Source organism: Cetorhinus maximus, chromosome 8, assembly GCF_964194155.1.
Source record: "Cetorhinus maximus chromosome 8, sCetMax3.hap1.1, whole genome shotgun sequence".
NCBI lineage: Eukaryota > Metazoa > Chordata > Chondrichthyes > Lamniformes > Cetorhinidae > Cetorhinus > Cetorhinus maximus.
This window is the reverse complement of record NC_135886.1, coordinates 108,921,763-108,939,917: the sequence shown is the minus strand read 5'-3', so window position 1 is coordinate 108,939,917 and position 18,155 is coordinate 108,921,763. Positions and strand designations below refer to the sequence as shown.

The 18,155-nt window shown below is 39.2% G+C and overlaps 2 protein-coding genes across 5 annotated transcripts in view; one reads left to right on the top strand and one right to left on the bottom strand.

Annotated features, from left to right (window-relative positions):
• Positions 1-8,573, top strand: part of c1galt1c1 (C1GALT1-specific chaperone 1) — a 34,305-nt gene extending 25,732 nt beyond the window's left edge. For 2 of the 4 annotated variants that reach the window (XR_013577356.1, XR_013577352.1), the window contains exon 4: positions 8,455-8,573. The gene's annotated coding sequence lies outside the window, so the exon portion shown is untranslated. Of the gene's footprint in view, positions 1-7,648; positions 7,907-8,454 lie in introns of those variants that run through there. The other 2 variants (XR_013577354.1, XR_013577353.1) reach the window with 2 other exon arrangements.
• mcts1 (MCTS1 re-initiation and release factor) lies at positions 4,805-17,536 on the bottom strand. Its single transcript, XM_078547410.1, has 6 exons — positions 17,387-17,536; positions 16,216-16,368; positions 13,241-13,338; positions 9,091-9,224; positions 7,739-7,806; positions 4,805-5,280 (listed from the first exon to the last, which is right to left on the bottom strand). Exons 1-6 carry the CDS (start codon positions 17,395-17,397, stop codon positions 5,199-5,201), a joined length of 546 nt encoding a protein of 181 aa, XP_078403536.1. The 5' UTR covers positions 17,398-17,536; the 3' UTR covers positions 4,805-5,198.
• Positions 17,537-18,155: the final 619 nt, after the last annotated feature.

The window sequence follows — 18,155 nt, the reverse complement described above, 5'->3', positions numbered from 1 at the left end:
CTTCTGACCTTATGATAGAGAGAACATCATTGATGAAGCAGCTGAAGATGGTTGGGCCTAGGACACTACCCTGAGGAACTCCTGGGATGAGATGATTGACCTCCAACAACCACAACCCCTATTCCTTTGTGCTAGGTGTGACTCCAACCGGAGGAGTGTTTTCCCTTGATGCCCATTGACTTTAATTTTGCTAGAGCTCCTCGATGACACATTCATTCAAATGCTGTATTGATGCCGAGGGCAGTCACTCTGACTTCACCCCTTGACTTTAGCTTTTTTATTCATGTTTGGACCAAAGTTGTAATGCATTCAGGAGCTGAGTAGTCCTGGCAAAACCCAAATTGAGTTAAGTGTCACGTAGTAACATTCCTGATGACACCTTCCATCACTTTACTGAAAATGGAGAGTAGACTGATGGAGCAGTAATTGGAAAGCTTGGGTTTGTCCTGCTTTTTGTGGACAGGACATACCTGGGCAATTTTCCACATTGTTGGGTAGATGCCAGTATTGTAGCTATAATGGAACAGCTGGGCTGGGGACGCTAGTTCTGGGGCACAAGTTTTCAGTACTGCAACAACATGACAACAGTCGCATCCTTCTATTCACTGGACCCTTCTGGAACATATGGCACCCAAGTACCCACTTTTGGCAATTGGTCTTTGAATGTCATAGTCTTGTCCAACCATGGCAGATGGTGAAATTTGAATTCAATAAAAATCTGGAATTAGAAGTCTGATGATGACCATGAAACCTTTGTCGAGTTATGTAAAAACCCATCTGGTTCACTGTCATTTTTGGAAAGGAAATCTGCCGCCCTTGCCTGGCCTGGCCTGGCCTACATGTGACTCCAGACCGACAGCAATGTGGTTAACTTTTAATTGCCTTCTGAAATGGCTTAGCAAGCCACTCGGTTGTATCAAACCGGTACAAAGTCTACCTACACCACATGGACTGCAGCGGTTCATGAGGCAGCTCACCACCACCTCCTCAAGGGCAATTAGGGATGGGCAATAAACGCTGGCCTAGCCAGCCACGCGCACATCCCGTGAATAAATTTTAAAATGTCATATGTCATGATGACTCCGCCTACCACCATTCAGCCCTGAGCTATTGTATTCTGTTTCTCAGGACTGTTCTTGCAAAACAGGGTGCCTCATCACCTATCAACTGTTCAGATTCTGAGACTTTGTAATAAATCCCAATTAACTGTGAGGAATGAACCTTAATCGTTTGATTACAATGTTGGATAACTACTCTATTACAATCACAACCTATTACCTTACCAGACCTTTCCTCAGGGCACCCTCTATTCTAATGGACTTTAGTTCTGGGTAATATGGTGTATCTCGGACAGTTTTACATGATGCCTTTGAGTTCTTTGGATTTTTTCCAAGATCTCAGCCCTGTGAAAGCCTTTCTCATTGCATGTAAAGCATTCAAATATGCAGAACAAATAGAAGTCCCCTCTAAGGTCAGGGACTATTTATTGCCCAGCACAGGAGATAATTTGCAATTCCTCTCCTAGACCAATTTGTAGGGACTATACCCTCCAACCATATGAGGTGAACTCTTTGCATGAACTGCCCATACCAGTGCAATTGTCAATTTGTAGTTTGGTTGATCTGCTAGGATCTATCACCACGTGATTCCTTTCAGAGTCCATATCTAAAAGGACTTTCAGCTGTGGTATTCATAATCATAATGTTCATGTCTCTAAACTCATCATTAGCAAATTCCCCTGCATTATCAATCAGAAACTTAGCCAATACCTCAAGTGCAATTCTTATCCGTTTCTCTGACTTTATGTACAATTACTCTTTTGTCCTTGGCATGTAATGTTCCAACAGTATTACGTCTGGTTTCTATGTCTATAAAGTGTAAAATAAAAATATTTGTCTTTTTGCCTCATGCGTTAAGATCCACAAGAAGGGCTATTAAATTGTCTGTGCAGCTTTAAAGAGATACAATAATGCCCTGATAGGGTACCTGCAGTTTACCTCGTCTTTCCAAAAACAATTGCTTTATCATGCTCCATGTCCAGTTCCATTTGTGTTTTTCTCATGGAAGACTTACTTAGCGACAAGGGTATTGCATTAGAGATTACATCAGTACTAATAAAGTGTTTTACTCCAGCTATTTTTCACAAAATCACCATGCTTTTTAGTGACCTCAATGTGTTGTCATCCCCGAACCTAAAACAAGTAGAATTTTCATTCTCCCTGACCTTACACTAATCCTCACCATGGAGCGATTCGAGATAACATTTTAGCCAATCTGCTCCACATACACTGTTGATGCGCAACCACTATCTAACACCACACGGTTAACCTAATCTGCAACTAATACTCTCATCATCGGACTAAAGCTTCTTGTGACCAGTACAATTCCTTCAGACTCATCACTATCACCTTCAGCCTTCAAATTCTGTGTCATACATCACTTCAAGAACCCTAATGTTCAGCTTTGGGCAGTTCTGATATTGAGTCACAATAGGCCCTTGTTAACTGTTCCCTGGGCATTCCTGGGGTTCACTCACCTATTACTGCACCAATCCTGTCATCTTCTGTAATATCCAGATCTGCTAAAAGTACTTTCATTCTCATTACTTCTATCTGTAACTCTGTTTGTTTGTACTGGCACCTGAAATCACCCAGGTACTGGATGCAAAGTACCGCAATCATTGAGTCTTCCATCCTTTGTGACACTGCGGACTGTCCCACTTGTGTCATCAAGGCTGCTGGAAATGGATGCTTCCCCAGGAATATTTTCAAGGCAGCAGACATCTGCTCCAAAAGAGAGTCTCTTTCCGAGAACCAAACCCCAGCTAAGATCAGGAGCCTGCCCATATGCGACACCTTGGGACAATCCAGTAATTTAAATCCAAGCACAGAACAAGGAATTCAAATTGAATTTCTCAAATCTTTCATGCAGTCTGTTAAAAGTATACGATATATTCTTCCATGGAATAACTGCCCGTCTTTCGAAATCTATCAAAGTCTGACCATGCTTTGTAGGCATCCAATAGTTCACCTGTTAAATTTCATCCATGAAACCTAGTAGAAGAACCAAACCTTCCTCAGTATCCAACTGATAACCTGCCAACTCACAAAATTCTTGGGTTCTGATTTATTTTTGTTAGTAAGTGACAATGCCAAGACCACACACCATGGTTCTTCTTTGCTAGGGACATAACCAGTGCCCACATATCTACTTCATTCTTCCATGGTCATAACGTTCAGACGCTGAGAACATCAGCGGATAATCATAACCTGACAATTTACACTTGCTTTCATTCTTCACAAAAGCTACTCAGATTGTAATCTTGTCTTAAATTGTCTTCGCTTCCAACCTTCACGTTTAGGCAATCATTCTTTAGTACCATGTTAAACTTATTAAAGTCAGTTGGTGAAGACGACCAGAAATCAATCTTTACGCAGTTTTAGATTTAGTTACAAAATGAAATATTACAAATGTATCACTCCTCACTCAACAACCCACCAGCAGTGTCTGTAAGTGCTTCTATGTGCACAAGTAATTATCTAATGAGTGCCCCCACTTATCAACATTTAACCTTAATTTATACAACAGTTGCTTAGTAGGAATTAAAGGGAGAAGAGGAATGTGTTTAATGAACAGGGCTAATTATTTTTGATTTTAAAAACAAGTAAGGTTGAAATGGAAGATGTTCTCTTAATAGCCAAAAATGGAAGTAGTTCAGTTGGCAGCATGGGAAAGTCAGCATTTATTTAACACTGCTAACACAGACTGCTGATAGAGGGAAAAGGAATGGTCTAAGTACAAGTAGCAGGAGGATCACTACAAGCATAAGTAAAAGTAGCAGTATCAGTACTGTGCTTATTGATCTAGGTTGGTTCCTAGTCAGGCAACACCTCCATTTTAAAATTCTCATTGTTGCATTTGAATCCCTCCACGCCCGAGCATCTATTTCTGTAATCTGCTCCGTCCCTGCAACCCTCTGAAGTCTCTAAGCTCCTCCAGTTCTGGCCTATTTTAATTGCTCTAGCATTGGTGTCCATGGCTTCAGCTGTCCAGGCCCTAAGCTCTGAAATTCCCTCCCTGAAACTCTACACCAACCACTCCTCCTTAAAGGCACTCCTTAAAACTCACCGCTTTGCCGAAGCTTTTGCTCAGATTCCCTTATATCTCACGATGCAGATCAGTGTCTTTTTGCCAGATAATGTTTCACTATGTTCAAGATTTTTCTGAGGGATGCAAAAGATTGCACAAGCAAAAGTGCTGGAAGCACATAGGAATCACTTGTGAGCACAGAGATTTTAGTGGAATCAGAACAAAGGTGAAGGAATGAAAAAAGAAATTGCTCGATGATTCAGATCAAGAAAAATCAAGATTCAGTATTGTCAATAGCAAATTGGTTCACCAAGTTATTTTTAAACTGAAACAGGAAGTGACAGTTAAGAGTTCAGTAAAAAAGTGAGGGCTGCTGTATTGTCCACTGCTACTTTCTACCCAGTATTTTAAATAAATCCATTACAGAGCCTAAACCATGCTTATTCTGCCACTTTCTGAAGTATAGATTGTAACCAGAGGGGCTTATCTTATCTAGTAATATTAAATGTTAACAAGGGTTTATTTTTCAACCACTTTTAATGCTACACTATTAAATATCATGCGGGTAAAATAACACCAGTTTGCCTGGAGTGAGGTATTTACCATACAGCATAAGAGAAATACACAGACAAAATCTAAAAATGTAACCAAGCCCTCCAATGGTGGAATTACAAAAATGTGATGATCTCCCAAGTTTCAATAAAAAAGATAAACATTGTATAATCTTGGGTATTAATTTAATGAACATATTTTGACATTAACTATGCAACCATGTTTGTACAAACCCACTGTACAAGTTAAAGACATCTGCATTGTGATACTTGATTTAACAACAGTTGTTGCCAATTGTTTGGGGGGTTTTTTTGCTGTATATTTTGATGTGATTACAAGTCCTTTTGTAATTTGGACAGGTTTGAATAGTGAAAGGTAAATCCAGGACAGATGGAACACAAAATTGCTTTCATAACCCCACTCGAAGTGTTGTGTTTACACAAAGCAAAATAAAAAATAAAATTCTAAAAATCCAATACTGTAAATGTCTACATGTCTTGCAACTGGTCTGTCCATTTTTCCCTTCCAGCAGATATCTCACATTGCTGGTATTCATGTTATTTGTATGTCTTCATGTGCCAAAGACCATCATTTAAGTAATGCATGTTCTCAATTCCAATACCTTTGTTGACTTGTTCACTATGGACACAAAAGAAACAAAATCAAAAGGGATTTGACCATTTGTATTTGAACAAAATTTATTTTTAATTTTAAAAAAATGTAATTTTAAGCTGTGGTTACTTTCAAATCCAACCCACATTTCCAACCAGCTAGTGAATTAATAATTATATTGCCATGATTGATATCAAGAATCAGCTTCAATGACTTTTTCAGTAATGCATTTACAAATCTTCCCAAGTTAATCAGTAGTTTAACCCCTGGAATATCATTGTATATAAAAATCCCTGAATTCATATAAGCATTTTATCAAATCGCTGTATTGCACACAATGAATTCCTTTTCAAGGGCAGTAACTTAGGCAAGCAAAAAAAGTTTTAAACAGTCTGTCCCATAACTACTGACAGTGCAGCTGATAGTCTTTGAGGAGATAAGCGAGGCCCACATTACATCTGGTACCCCTCCACAGCATGGGTCTTCAAAGGAATGAAAGATCATTACAGTTTGTTTCTCATTGTTAATGGGAAGCTTTGAAAACCAGTACAAAAAAAAACACTATCAATTGATATGCGGAATCAAAAGAAGAGCAGGTAAGAGGCTGGGAACTCTGCAGCGAGTGACTCACCTCCTGACTCCCTAAAGCCTGTCCACCATCTACATGGCACAAGTCAGGAGTGTGATGGAAAACTCTCCACTTGCCTGTATGAGTATAGCTCCAACAACACAAGAAGCTCAACACCATCCAGGACAAAGCAGCCCACTTGATTGGCACTCCATCCACAAACATTCACTCCCTCAAACACTGATGCACAGTGGCAGCAGTGTGTACCATCTACAAGATGCACTGCAGCAACTCACCAAGGCTTTTTCACAACACCTTCCAAAGGAGGAACCTCTACACCACCAAGAAAGGACAAGAGCAAAAGGTACATGGGAACACCACCACCTGGAAGTTTCCCTCCAAGCCAAACACCATCCTGACTTGGAAATATATTGCTGTTTCTTCACTGTCACTGGGTCAAAATCCTGGAACTCTCTTCCTAACAGTACTGTGGGTGTACCTACGCCACATGGACTGCAGTGGTTCAAGAAGGCAGCTCACCATCACTTTCTCAAGGGCAATAAATACTGGCCAAGCCAATGACACCCACATCCCATGAAAGAATTAAAAAAATCATGACCCTAATGTTATGTCAGTTCAGCATGTACCATGAATGAACAGCCATTCTCCAAGGCTGAAAAATCAATAGACAACTTTCTGAACTGTACTGACTTATTAAAATTTCCAAAGTTAATTTTTTTTAAAAAGGAAAATAACATTGTGTGGGTCATCGTCTTGTTCATTCATCTCAGACTTCCAATAATGAATCCCGTTTCAATTGATGCAGTGAAAGTCTCCTCACTCTGACTTTTTCAGTTATCCTATTTGCTGCTGGAGGTAACATTGAACAAAAAGTAATGTTCAAATTGGTAGAAGCTTTGATGTGCAAAGACCCACGGTATCTCCAACATTTCGGTCTGGTCACGAGTGAGATGTCATCAATGAAGGCCCGTCTATATACTCCTTTTATGAATGCACATATTCTAGTTATAATAAGGGCGTACCCAATTCGCCAAGTTTAAATTCACTCAAAAATTTAATGCTGATATGTTTTCAAGTATAGAGCAAAGCATTAAGGAATGGGGACATGGGTATAGACGCAGGGACCTCTTCTCTATTGCACAGCATAGGCTGGATTTCAACTTACCTAACCCACTAATCGTTTGGGGTTGGGGGGGGGGGGGGGAGGAAGTTCAGTGAGGATAACCCAGACGTCAGGATGGTATATTATGGAGTTTTAACTTGGCTTCCAATAGGCAAGGAGCAGTTCGTTTGAAGATGCAGTACCAGTTAAGTCCGTGCCCCCAAAGAAGTAAAAAGGCACTCACCTCCTGGATCTAACAGTCTTTACCTGGATTTAGCTGCCAGGTTTTCCAAGGCTTGAGAAACATGACCATCCACAGTGAAATATCAAACGAGGAATAACAATGAGGCATGCAACTTCATTATAATAACTGAAATACCAATCCACCTCCCTGGGATGGGTTGATTGGCTCTCTGTCTGACCCCCACCTACTGTTAAGATCAGAAGTGCGATGTGGATTTGGGGATCAAGATTCAGTTTTTTAACTGTTAACCTCCTTCCTGACGCTGAGGTCAAAATTTCCTCCATGGCTCAATTTTCACCTCAGCAGAACATGCTTCATTGTGTAGCAGGCCGACATCCTAGTGCCTCCAAGTGAGAATGTAATGTGTGTGTAATTGAGGATTCTTCTTTTGTTTATGGGTCCATATCTACCAGGAACTGGATTGAGACTTGCAAACTCATTTTGCTATCTTTCCCATCAGTTACAGCTGGACCCCAGGGATGAAAGGTCACTGCATGATCCAATTCTCCTTAAACCAATAAAACATGCAAGAAAGTGAAGAGATATTTACATTTTATCTGCTGGCATCTTCATAACTCCCACAGAGAGGGCATGTTGCTTGCCTTCTGCCATTATAGCCTATATTCAGTTCAAGAATATTCAGTTAAGGAAACTTTCAGGTACCAAAAGAGTAAAGCAAAGTACTTGCATATGAACAATAACTGACAGAAAAAGACCAGTACTTATCTTCTCAAATAGAAAAATAAAATGTTCAAATAAAATTGCATGAAGTCTGTTTTTCTATATGTCTCTTTTACTCTAGTTCTAATAAGGGCATACCCAATTAGCCAATTCACTCAAGAATTAAATGCTGTAAAAAAAACTCTACCAATGGATTAATTCTCAAACATGGGGAATATGTATCCTATCCAGGCAGGACAGGAAAGAAAAACAACAAAAGGAGAATGCAGCTATGTTTCAGCAAACATTAGTGATGAAGACAGAAAGAAGTATCAAATCTCTAGGTAACTACACCCCTCCCCCCATCAGGAGCAGGACTAAATTTTTAATGGATAAAGTTGACAGACGATGCATGCAGAGGCAAGAATTAATATAATGTTGACTTTGTGCATTAACCAATATTTCTTGTTATTTTCAATAGTAAAATACAATTTGCACATTTGGGATTCAAAGAAGGCTATTTATAAATTTCCTGGCTTATGAAACTAAAAGAGTTCTGTATCAGTGTTGCTTTGCCTAATTTGTAATTTTTTGATTAATTAATAGTTTATTTGATCTCAGTCAGGGCAGCAATTAGACTACAACAACTGACTTCAGTGCCTTTGGGATACGGAGAGGAAAAAAATACAAATTTCATGCTTCCAATCACTATCAAGTGAACATGCTGCAAAATGCATGAATCAACATCAGGTGAGGACAGAGTGTGGCTACTCAGTTTTAACACCCAAATTCAATAACTAGTCAACACTCACTAGCAAGGCTGATACATAAATAATGTTCAGTTAGGTGGAGTAGTGGAGGGCTGATAGTGCCCCTGCGAGTCAATGGATTCGGGGAAGGGGGAAGGGTGGGGGTGTTTGAATTAGAAAGGAACAAAATCAAAATCTGACTAATGATCTTGCTCAATCATTTGCCAACCATGAGAAACCTACATAATACCCTATGGAAAGTACTTCACCCCAAGTATTACCCCATTTATCACAACTTCAAGGACTGATATCTAAAATTAAAATCTAAAAATTAAATTGCAAATTGCTATGAAGATGATGAGATAGTAAAACAATTTGATAAGCAACACACTTACCAGTAAGAATCAGCCTTCTGGTAATAAATACTTTTTATTTTATGAAAAACAATCCTTGTTTGGTCTCTAGTAAATAAAATAAGTCACATCAAGGATACAACTATAGTGTCAGTGTCAGCTGGGTGAAGCTTCGCTCCAGGGGATGTTAGACCAGGACACATGATATTGGCCCCACTGAGCACAAACTTGATGGCCCCTTTATCAACCTGTTGATGTGGTAAGATAGTGGGATCTGTGATGAAGAATTGAAGATCAATAACATTATACTGACACAATATTTCAAATTAAACATTTTCATTACAGCCCAATTACCGTTAGTCACAAAATGCATACCTCATGACATGTTTGCACATAAATTATTAAAAATAATCCAAGCTAATCTCCCATAAATTCATTTGAAAAGAACTTGGCAAATAAAATTTCTCCTGTAGTCAATTTAAGATGGCTACTTTCAATTTTGTCTGCTCCTGTCCTGAAGATTTTGACTCTGCTGTGACCTTGTCCAACTGGCCATTTTTCATGAGTTTGGGTGTCCCTAGACTATCTAACCATGAGGGTCGGGGTAGCGTCACAGCTCAGCCTTATCCTGCTCACACCCAAGATTCACTTGTATGGCTTACCAGGGTTGCGGGATAGCAATTTGAAATAGGAGCCGTGAATGTACAATATAGTGAGTTTTTTCCCCCCCACCCCCTGTTTTTTTTAAATGTCCTCCTGTTTGTCAGACATATCAACTGGTACCATTACAGCTGGTGGAGAGAGAGAGATCTGGCCCAAAAATTGAGAGCCACTTAGTGCTACACAAAGCTGTGTTATGCATTAGGCCAGAGGAAACCACAAACTGACAATTAATACAAAGCTTATTTAACTCATGTCAGCTTTGACAAGTTGGTAGCACTCCAACCTATGTTAGAAAGTTGTGAGTTTAAGCCACAAATCAGAAAAAGTGAGATCTTTGCTATGTAAAAAGATGATATGATTAATAGTCTGGAAGGATATTGGGCTTTTTATCAGGCTGTATTATTCCCATTGACATAGAGGAGAAAAATTTACTGGGCCAATTAAACAAGGCTCAATGGTTTGGAAAAAGGCTCAAGTTGAACATGCCATGTCTTATCCTGAACCAGGATTCCCCATTTGTCCTTATAAGGTTTAGAGCCCCCTATAATGAGAATTCCTAATTCTCCAGCCCATCCGTGACTGACCCTATGTCCAGAGGATGGTATGCTCAGTAAGATGGGGTGCACCAGCCTCTAGAAGTTTGCACATGGAAGAAGCCTGAACTCATAAAGGAGTGAAATTTCTCTTTAAATTTAATATTGGTTCCCTTGCCAGTAGATCCTTCATTGTATCTTACATAGAAACTAGGAGCAGGAGTAGGCCATTCGGCCATTCGAGCCTGCTACGCCATTCATTATGATCATGGGAAGTAAGTAAGCATGCAGATATCCAAAGGCACCCTGTGCATTTTTGGGTCCAGAATCATCTGTTTTTATGAATGATTAAATGAATGTTATTTAAAACACAACTTTTCCTAAATTGTAACTTTTTTTTTAACAACAGGAAACTGTTTGCCAGGATCTTGTAATGCAAAGCAGCTGATTAGTGTTCTCGAGGAAAACAATTTTAATTTCCCCTTTTCTTTGAATAGATATTAGTGCTGCAGCTTTTGTGTTTTCCACTCTTCAATAAGTGCTGATAACTACTAAATTACTTTCAGACCCAAGATGCTAAATGGGTGCTGATAAATCACTGCTTTAATAAATTTGGAAAACAGTGAGACATGCCATTATTTTTACAGCTTGATTTCAAACTTAACCAGGAATAATGATGTCTATAAATAAGGTATTAATTATGATTTGTATATACAAGTGTGATTAAATGACAGGTACTGATGAGGGCAAAACATGTCAAGTGATACGCATAGATGGCAGATCCATTACGCTGCTGACTGTGCCTTGCTGTTTGTCAAGCAATAAAGAAATTCTGTGCACATGTGCAAGCATTCATGAACAGAGGTTATTTAATTGTCTGGTTGAACTCTATCATGAGACCCAGAAGGAATATGTTGGACTATATAGAATTTTTTTTTTTATATACTTAACTCATCAACAGTCTGTGTGGTAATGCTGCACCTAAAGTGACCCATAGACTAGTCAAGCAACAGCCCAACACACTCTTACTCAGTGAATCATACATTACAGCCAGTGGGATGTGTGGCAGGGCTACAGAGTATTGATTTGATTTGTTGGTTGTGGTTTGCTTAGCTCTGTCTATAGCAGGGTGTCCAACCTTTTCGCGCAGGGGGCCACATTTCAACTTTTTCTTACTCATGGGGTCGATGAGCAAATTTTCAGAAAGATAAGGCATTAGAAATTTAGGAATGGAAACACCAGTTGGCCATTCAGCCCTTCAAGTCTGTTCTATCATTCCAATTAATCTTAGTAGATCTGTGCCACAACTTCCTTTGCCTGCCTTTAATTTATGTCCCATGATGCCCTTCCATAATTAAAAAGTTACAGTGTCAGTTTTGAAGGCTCCAGCCGTCCCCCAGCATCCACAGACTTTTGGAGAGAGTGAGTTCCAGTTTTGCACTACGCTTTGTGTGAGAATGCACTTCCTGATTTCACTCCTGAACAGCCCAGCCCCAATTTGAAAATCATGCCCCTTTTGCACAAGTTAATTGCTCACAGTATTCGGGGTAATGTATTACCATGGATTGAGGATTGGTTAACACAGAAGACAGAAAGTCGGAATTAATGGGTCATTTTCAGGTTGGAAAGACATAACTAGTGGAGTGCCACAAGGATTATTTACTATATTAAATGACTTGGAGGAGGAGGCAGAGTGTGAAGTATCCAAATTTGCTGACGATACAAAAATAGGTGGGAAGCCATTTTGTGATGAGGACATAAGGAATCTGCAAGGGGATATCAATAGGTTGAGTGAGTGGGCAAAAACATGGCAGATGGAATTTGATGTAAGAAAGTGTAAGGTCATTCACTTTGGTAGGAAGAATCAAAAGGCAGACTATTATTTAAATAGGAAGAGGCTCTTAAAAAAAAAAAGCACAGAGGGATCTGGGCGTTCTTGTGCATGAAACACAAAAAGTTAGCATGCAGGTGCAGCAAGTAATTAAAAAGGCAAATGGAATTTTGGCCTGTATTGCTAGGGGGTTGGAGTTTAAAAATAGGCAAGTCTTGTTACAACTGTACAGGTTATTGGTGAGGCCTCGCTTGGAATATTGTGTACAGTTTTGGTCCCCGTATTTAAGAAAGGATATACTGGCATTGGAGGCAGTTCAAAAGAGATTCACTAGGCTGATTCCTGGGATCAAGGGGTTGACCTATCAAGAACGACTAAACAGGTTAGGTCTTTATTCATTAGAGTTTAGAAGAATGAGGGGTGATCTTATTGAAACGTACAAGATTCTGAGGGGGCTTGACAGGGTAGGTGTTGAGAAGATGTTTCCACTAGTTGGGAATCTCAAACTAGGGAACATAGTTACAGAATAAGGGGACACTCATTTAAAACTGAGATGCGAAGGAATTTCTTCTCTCAGAGGGTAGTGAACATCTAGAAGTCTCTACCCCAGAGAGTTGTGGAGGCTAGACCACTGAAGGTATTTAAAGAAGAAATAGATTTTTGAAATATCAGGGAGTTGAGGGCAATGAGGAGCTGGCACGAAAGAGGAGTTGAGGCCCGGGGCAAATCAGCCATGATCTTATTGAATAGCGGGGCAGGCTTGAGGGCCAAATGGTCTATTCCTGCTCCAATTTCTTATGTTCTTACAAGGATTGCAGCAATTCAAGAAGGAGGCTCACCATCACCTTCTCAAGGGCAATTAGGGATGGGCAATAAATGCTGGCCTTGCCAGCAATACCCACAATGCATAAACCGAATAGAAAAAAACACCTCCAAGGAGATGGTCTCACACTTCCTATCTTTAGTGCACTCAGGTCGACGACCCAACTCCCAAATTACAACTCCACTTCGGGAGTAATCAATGAATAATGTTGTACTAACACATTGTATTATTCTGTTCTAAAAGGACTAAATTCCTTAAATCAAAGTTTATAAAAATGTAATTCCATGTAGAAAATAATGTAGCATCCATTCTTTCATGATAATACAACTCAGGCCACAGCTTTTTAAAAAGTATAACAAGATTGGATAAAGATAGCATCATTTCCACCAATATTTGTGAGTTTACAAGTCTACAAATACACTTAATGGCAGTATACATACATTTGTGAAGTAAACGTAAGGTTGGGTAGAAAGGTCCCTCCCTCTGTCTGAAGAACAACAATTCTCCATTAACAGTCAGGATCTCTATATGTTCATGGCTACAAACAGAGGATAGAAAAATAGAATATTAGGATCTCAAGTTATGAAAATAATTAAAAAAAACAAAATAATGCCCATATTATGTTACAAATAGCAGAACATTTTAAGTAATCAGTTTTTCTCCCCTTCAGAAAAAATTTTGAAAAAACAAAAATGGCATTTTTTCTATTCATTAAATTATGGCACTTAAGGTATGGAGTAATTCATCTATTGAAATGAATACTTGTATTTGCATAGTCCCTTATTGCACCACAACATTTCAAAGCTTTTCACATCTAATTAGTTACTTTTTGAAGTAGTGACTGTTCTCGTGTAGGCAGCCAGAAGCAACATGCCATAAACAGCAATGGGATGAACAACCCATTATTTTTTTGTTTGCTGGTTAAAAGGAATATTGGCTAGGCTACCAGGACAACCTTCTGCTTTTTTGAATGTTGTAGTGGGATCATCAACGGCACCTAAACCACAGGAAAAGGGAAGTGTGACCACGGCCAAAAACCTTAGCCAAAAGATTGCACCTTCAACAATTCAGCATTCTATCATTGTCACACTACAATATCAGTTTACACTTTGACTAAAAATCTCCATTTTTAACCTAGAGATTAGTGCTACCAACTGAACTAAGTTGACACAACTGACAAGCTTCTGAAGCATATTACACGTCCTTTCTGTACAAGGACTTGTGCAATTTAATTCCATTCTGTGTGTGCAGATTCTTATTCCTTTTAAATGGCAAAACTAGGCATAAACCTAGAACTAACCACTTCAATTCCTCCTAGGTATAAAAACCAAGGTGTAGTACTGATTTCCTTCTTCTCCTGCAGGCACCATCTCACATTGGGATTAGTTCCAGGAAAACGACAGCCCTTGCAACTTAACACAAGTGGCATCTTTTTTAAATGCACCTTTTCATAAATTTTGTGGTCATCATTAAAGGGTGTTAACATTGGGGAATAGAACATTTCTACTTTGAGCAACCTATGTTAGCAAGTGCTCTTACTAAGCATGAGCACCAAGTTGTCAGCTGTTTAGACATATAAGGTTATCAGGATTCTGTTTTCATCCTACTTCCACATACACACACTTTCCAGCAGGGGGCCACTGGTTAGGGAGCTTGATTGGAACCTTGACTTATTTTTCCTTTCCTCTGCCCTGATGGGATCAACTGTAGCATCCCACTGCTGCACAGGCTGGGTGCAACACTGATCAGGGGTCAAATATGGGAACCTCATCTATATGACATAGTTCTATGCTGGGTGACACCTTAATCCATTTGGCTACTCGGCAGCGAAAGTTAAGCATTTTCACTTCTGATATTAAATCAGCAAAGTCAAACTGATGCTAATTTTCCATTTGATGCATAATAAAATCTAATATACAATTGGAGACAGATAGACACAAAATAGGGCACTGCTATTTACTAATCAGTAATAAATATGTAGGATTGATCATGTCCATGAATATTGTAAACATTTTCCACAATAAGAAGAGTATTAATTTATCCATCCATTTTATTTTCCTTTCTTTTTCCCCTCCTTTTCCTTCTTGGGAGGATTTCAATAATGCCATAAACTCTGCTTAGTAGTAAGTCTAAATGATAATCTAGATGCATTGTGTTGTCACCCAGATTTCAGTAAAGTGCAATAGTGAGAGAGAGGAATATGCCTATTTATCCCAAGTTGTACATTGATAGATTTTATACTTTAAGATTTTGTGTCTGAAGAGTATTTTGAGCCATATAAGATTCGAAGGAAGTACTAAAAGTTACTTCACTTGTGCCTGGACAACTTAAAGTGATGTGTTAAGAGAATCACATAACATTAAAGTGCTCTGGCTTGAGTGCAGAATTCGAAATCTCCAGCCATGTACAGGTTAAATCACATCCAGAGTACAGTATACATACCAAGACATATTGGAACCATTCAAGAAATGGAGGCATTACAGAGAAGAGTAATGACATCAGGTGACAGATGTACCGTGACAAATGGCCTGACAAATGATAGATCTCAAGACGAGACACCTCAGAGGGGACCTTACAGAAGTACAAAAGATACTTAACAGGATTGAGAGTAAACTTAATAATACTGCAATATGTTATGGCAGCATGACCAGAGTACTAACTTAAACCAGATATCAGGAATAACTTCTTTACACAGACAGTAATCAACAGTTGAATGGACAGCCAAGTAAGGATGTCAAGGGCAGGATGCATTTAAGAAACTATGCTGGAATAAGATGATTGGTTGGTATTCCGGAACGCCAAAATCAAACAGACTATAGGGCCTTCTTCATCTGAACTTATCTTGTGATCTTGCAATATTTTCTTCAGTATATTGACATTAAAATGTCAAGCCGACTGACAACACTGATTTAGATGCCAAATATTGGAACCAAATTTAGAAATAATGTGAAGATTATACTGTGCAATGATAAAGTCAGCTAGTAGAATGTTAATTTTGTGTGTAATCGATATCACTATAGGAATATGAAAATCGGACTTCAAAAACTGAAGAAAGGCGGCAGCTGGAAGTGTGTTGAGTTGTGATGCTACAAGTATATACTGAAAACAAACTGCATGAAAAGAATGAGAAAACCAGCACAAGAATTACAGAAATAATTATAAGGAAAATAACATAGCGTTATTTGAGTCACCAGGAAAGGTTGTGTCTGGAAAAGCATATTGTGAAGAGTTAAAAGGCAGTTACGAGTATGATTGAAGACGGGATGGAATTTGCAGGTGCAACATAAACAATCCACCTGCACAGTGACTAAGTGTGGACTGCACGGATCACCAACTTCCTGAACAGGAAGAGCACTCAGAAGAGTATAACTTAATAATTAAATTTACATTTAGAAAACAAGAAGTTAAATTGTACCATTTTACTATTTTTACAGGGTCCTTCTTTGGCATGATTTGGTTCAACCATGGCTCAATTACTGGAAACTGATCCACCAACTGATTCTTAATGCCTTTAATAACAGATGTTTTCAGCTGGATGCAGTTTGAAACATTTTCCTTTTCATCAAATCTGTTAAGATAGAAAATAAATGAATCATTGTCATTGCTGACGTTTTCTAAAACACAATAGGCACACTCCACTCCTACTCCAAATAAATAGAATCACTTGGACGCTGTATACACAGTTTCAAAATTGTTATTTCCCCTTTTGCCAAGGATGCTGACTTTGCTGAGGTTCATCTCCATAATTGCCAATATCTATCCAATACCTCATTCAAGTGGTTGTTCTTCATTCATGAGTTAGACAGTGAGTTTCAACAGGCACTTTGACCACAGGAGATATCACAGTCAAGCCTGACACTGTCCTCACACCATTCGGCGTCACCAGATAAAATCAGCAGGAGCAGCCATGGCCAACTCCACATACCCACCACATTCACATAGGCCTTAGCAAACCTCGGTGACAACCTTACCATTGCCATTAGCTGACCGAGCACCAGCTGCGGCCGGAACTCAATGGCCCAGCTACTACACCTGAAATAAACTCTCAGAGCAATCCGTTCAGAGTCATTAAAATTCACTGCTCTAATAAACTATAATCGACCTGAAACGTTAGATGCTCTCTTCAGATGCTGTCAGACATGTTGCGTATTTACAGTATTTTGGTTTTTTTTAATTTCAGGTTTGAGGTAGGATCCGCAGTATTTTGCTTTTGTATTACTGTTCGAAATGGGGGGGGGGGAATCAGATTTTTTTTTTAAATGATATTAAGTTATTCAATACGTGAACTGACAACAAAAACTGTCAAACATATTTTCAGCTTGTAACGCTTAACCGCATGTTTTTGTTGAGAAAAATGACTCGGTAAAAATCCTCCACGAAAGGTTAGAAGGAAGAGGACAGCCCAGAAATCCTGGATTTTATTCCAAATCCATTGCGTGAAATAAAATCATATATTTATCACAGATGGGAAAATAAAACCAAGCGCAATAAATTAAAGGGACAGGTTCAAACCAACACGGGGAATCCGAAGATCACATCATTTCTGACAGGAAAATAGAAGCAACGATATAAAATGAAAAACTCACTTTTTAAACATTGCGCAGCCTCAGGGACTCCAACACCACGAGGCCCAACCGGAAATATACTATCTTACGGCAGGTCGCAACTACATAATAAATCACAGCAATGCGGTAAAATGGATTCTTCTTTGTATTCTCCATAGTTCCAACCAGAGAGGGCAGTAGAGTAGCAAATAACTCCAAAAGCAAAATAACGTCCTTTCAAAAAACATGACATGACAATCACAAAGGACAATGAGTTAATGAAACATCAGTAAATAGTTTTGTTTCCTATTCCCTTTGTGATAGTTCTAAACCTTTCCCCCTTTTTAAGCATTGTCCAGGCAAGGCAGTTCCACTTCTGCATTCATGATCTGCCCATGGTGTCAATTGGTGTGGAACATCGGACTGGAAGCAAGAAGAAAATCCGATCCTCTGCTTCTTGCCGTGGCATGGTGTCTTAGGCATCACCAAACGATAAGTTCCTCAGCACCATTCTTCATGTGTGACCCACAGAATCACAGAATCTTTACAGTGCAGAAGGAGGCCATTCGGCCCATTGAGTCTGCAGTGGCTTGCAGAAAGACCATTCTACCTAATCCCACTCCCCTGCCTTATCCCCGTAACCTTGCACATTCTTTTCAGATAATCCAATTCCCTTTTGAATACTTCGATTGAACCCGCCTCCACCACCCTTTCAGGAAGTTCATTCCAGACTCCAACCGCCCTCTGGGTGAAAAAAATTTTCCTCACATCACTTCTACCCCTTTTGCCCTCTAGTTCTTGATGTACTCTT

What these genes read in the sequence shown, in the direction of transcription:
- mcts1 (XM_078547410.1), bottom strand. An exon ending in CTGACACTGACACTATAGTT is followed by an intron (nt 7,807 to 9,090) that starts GTATCCTTGATG and finishes AACTGAATATAG; the next exon opens with GCTATAATGGCAGAAGGCAA. An exon ending in AAGATGCCAGCAGATAAAAT is followed by an intron (nt 5,281 to 7,738) that starts GTAAATATCTCT and finishes TTGTGTCCATAG; the next exon opens with TGAACAAGTCAACAAAGGTA.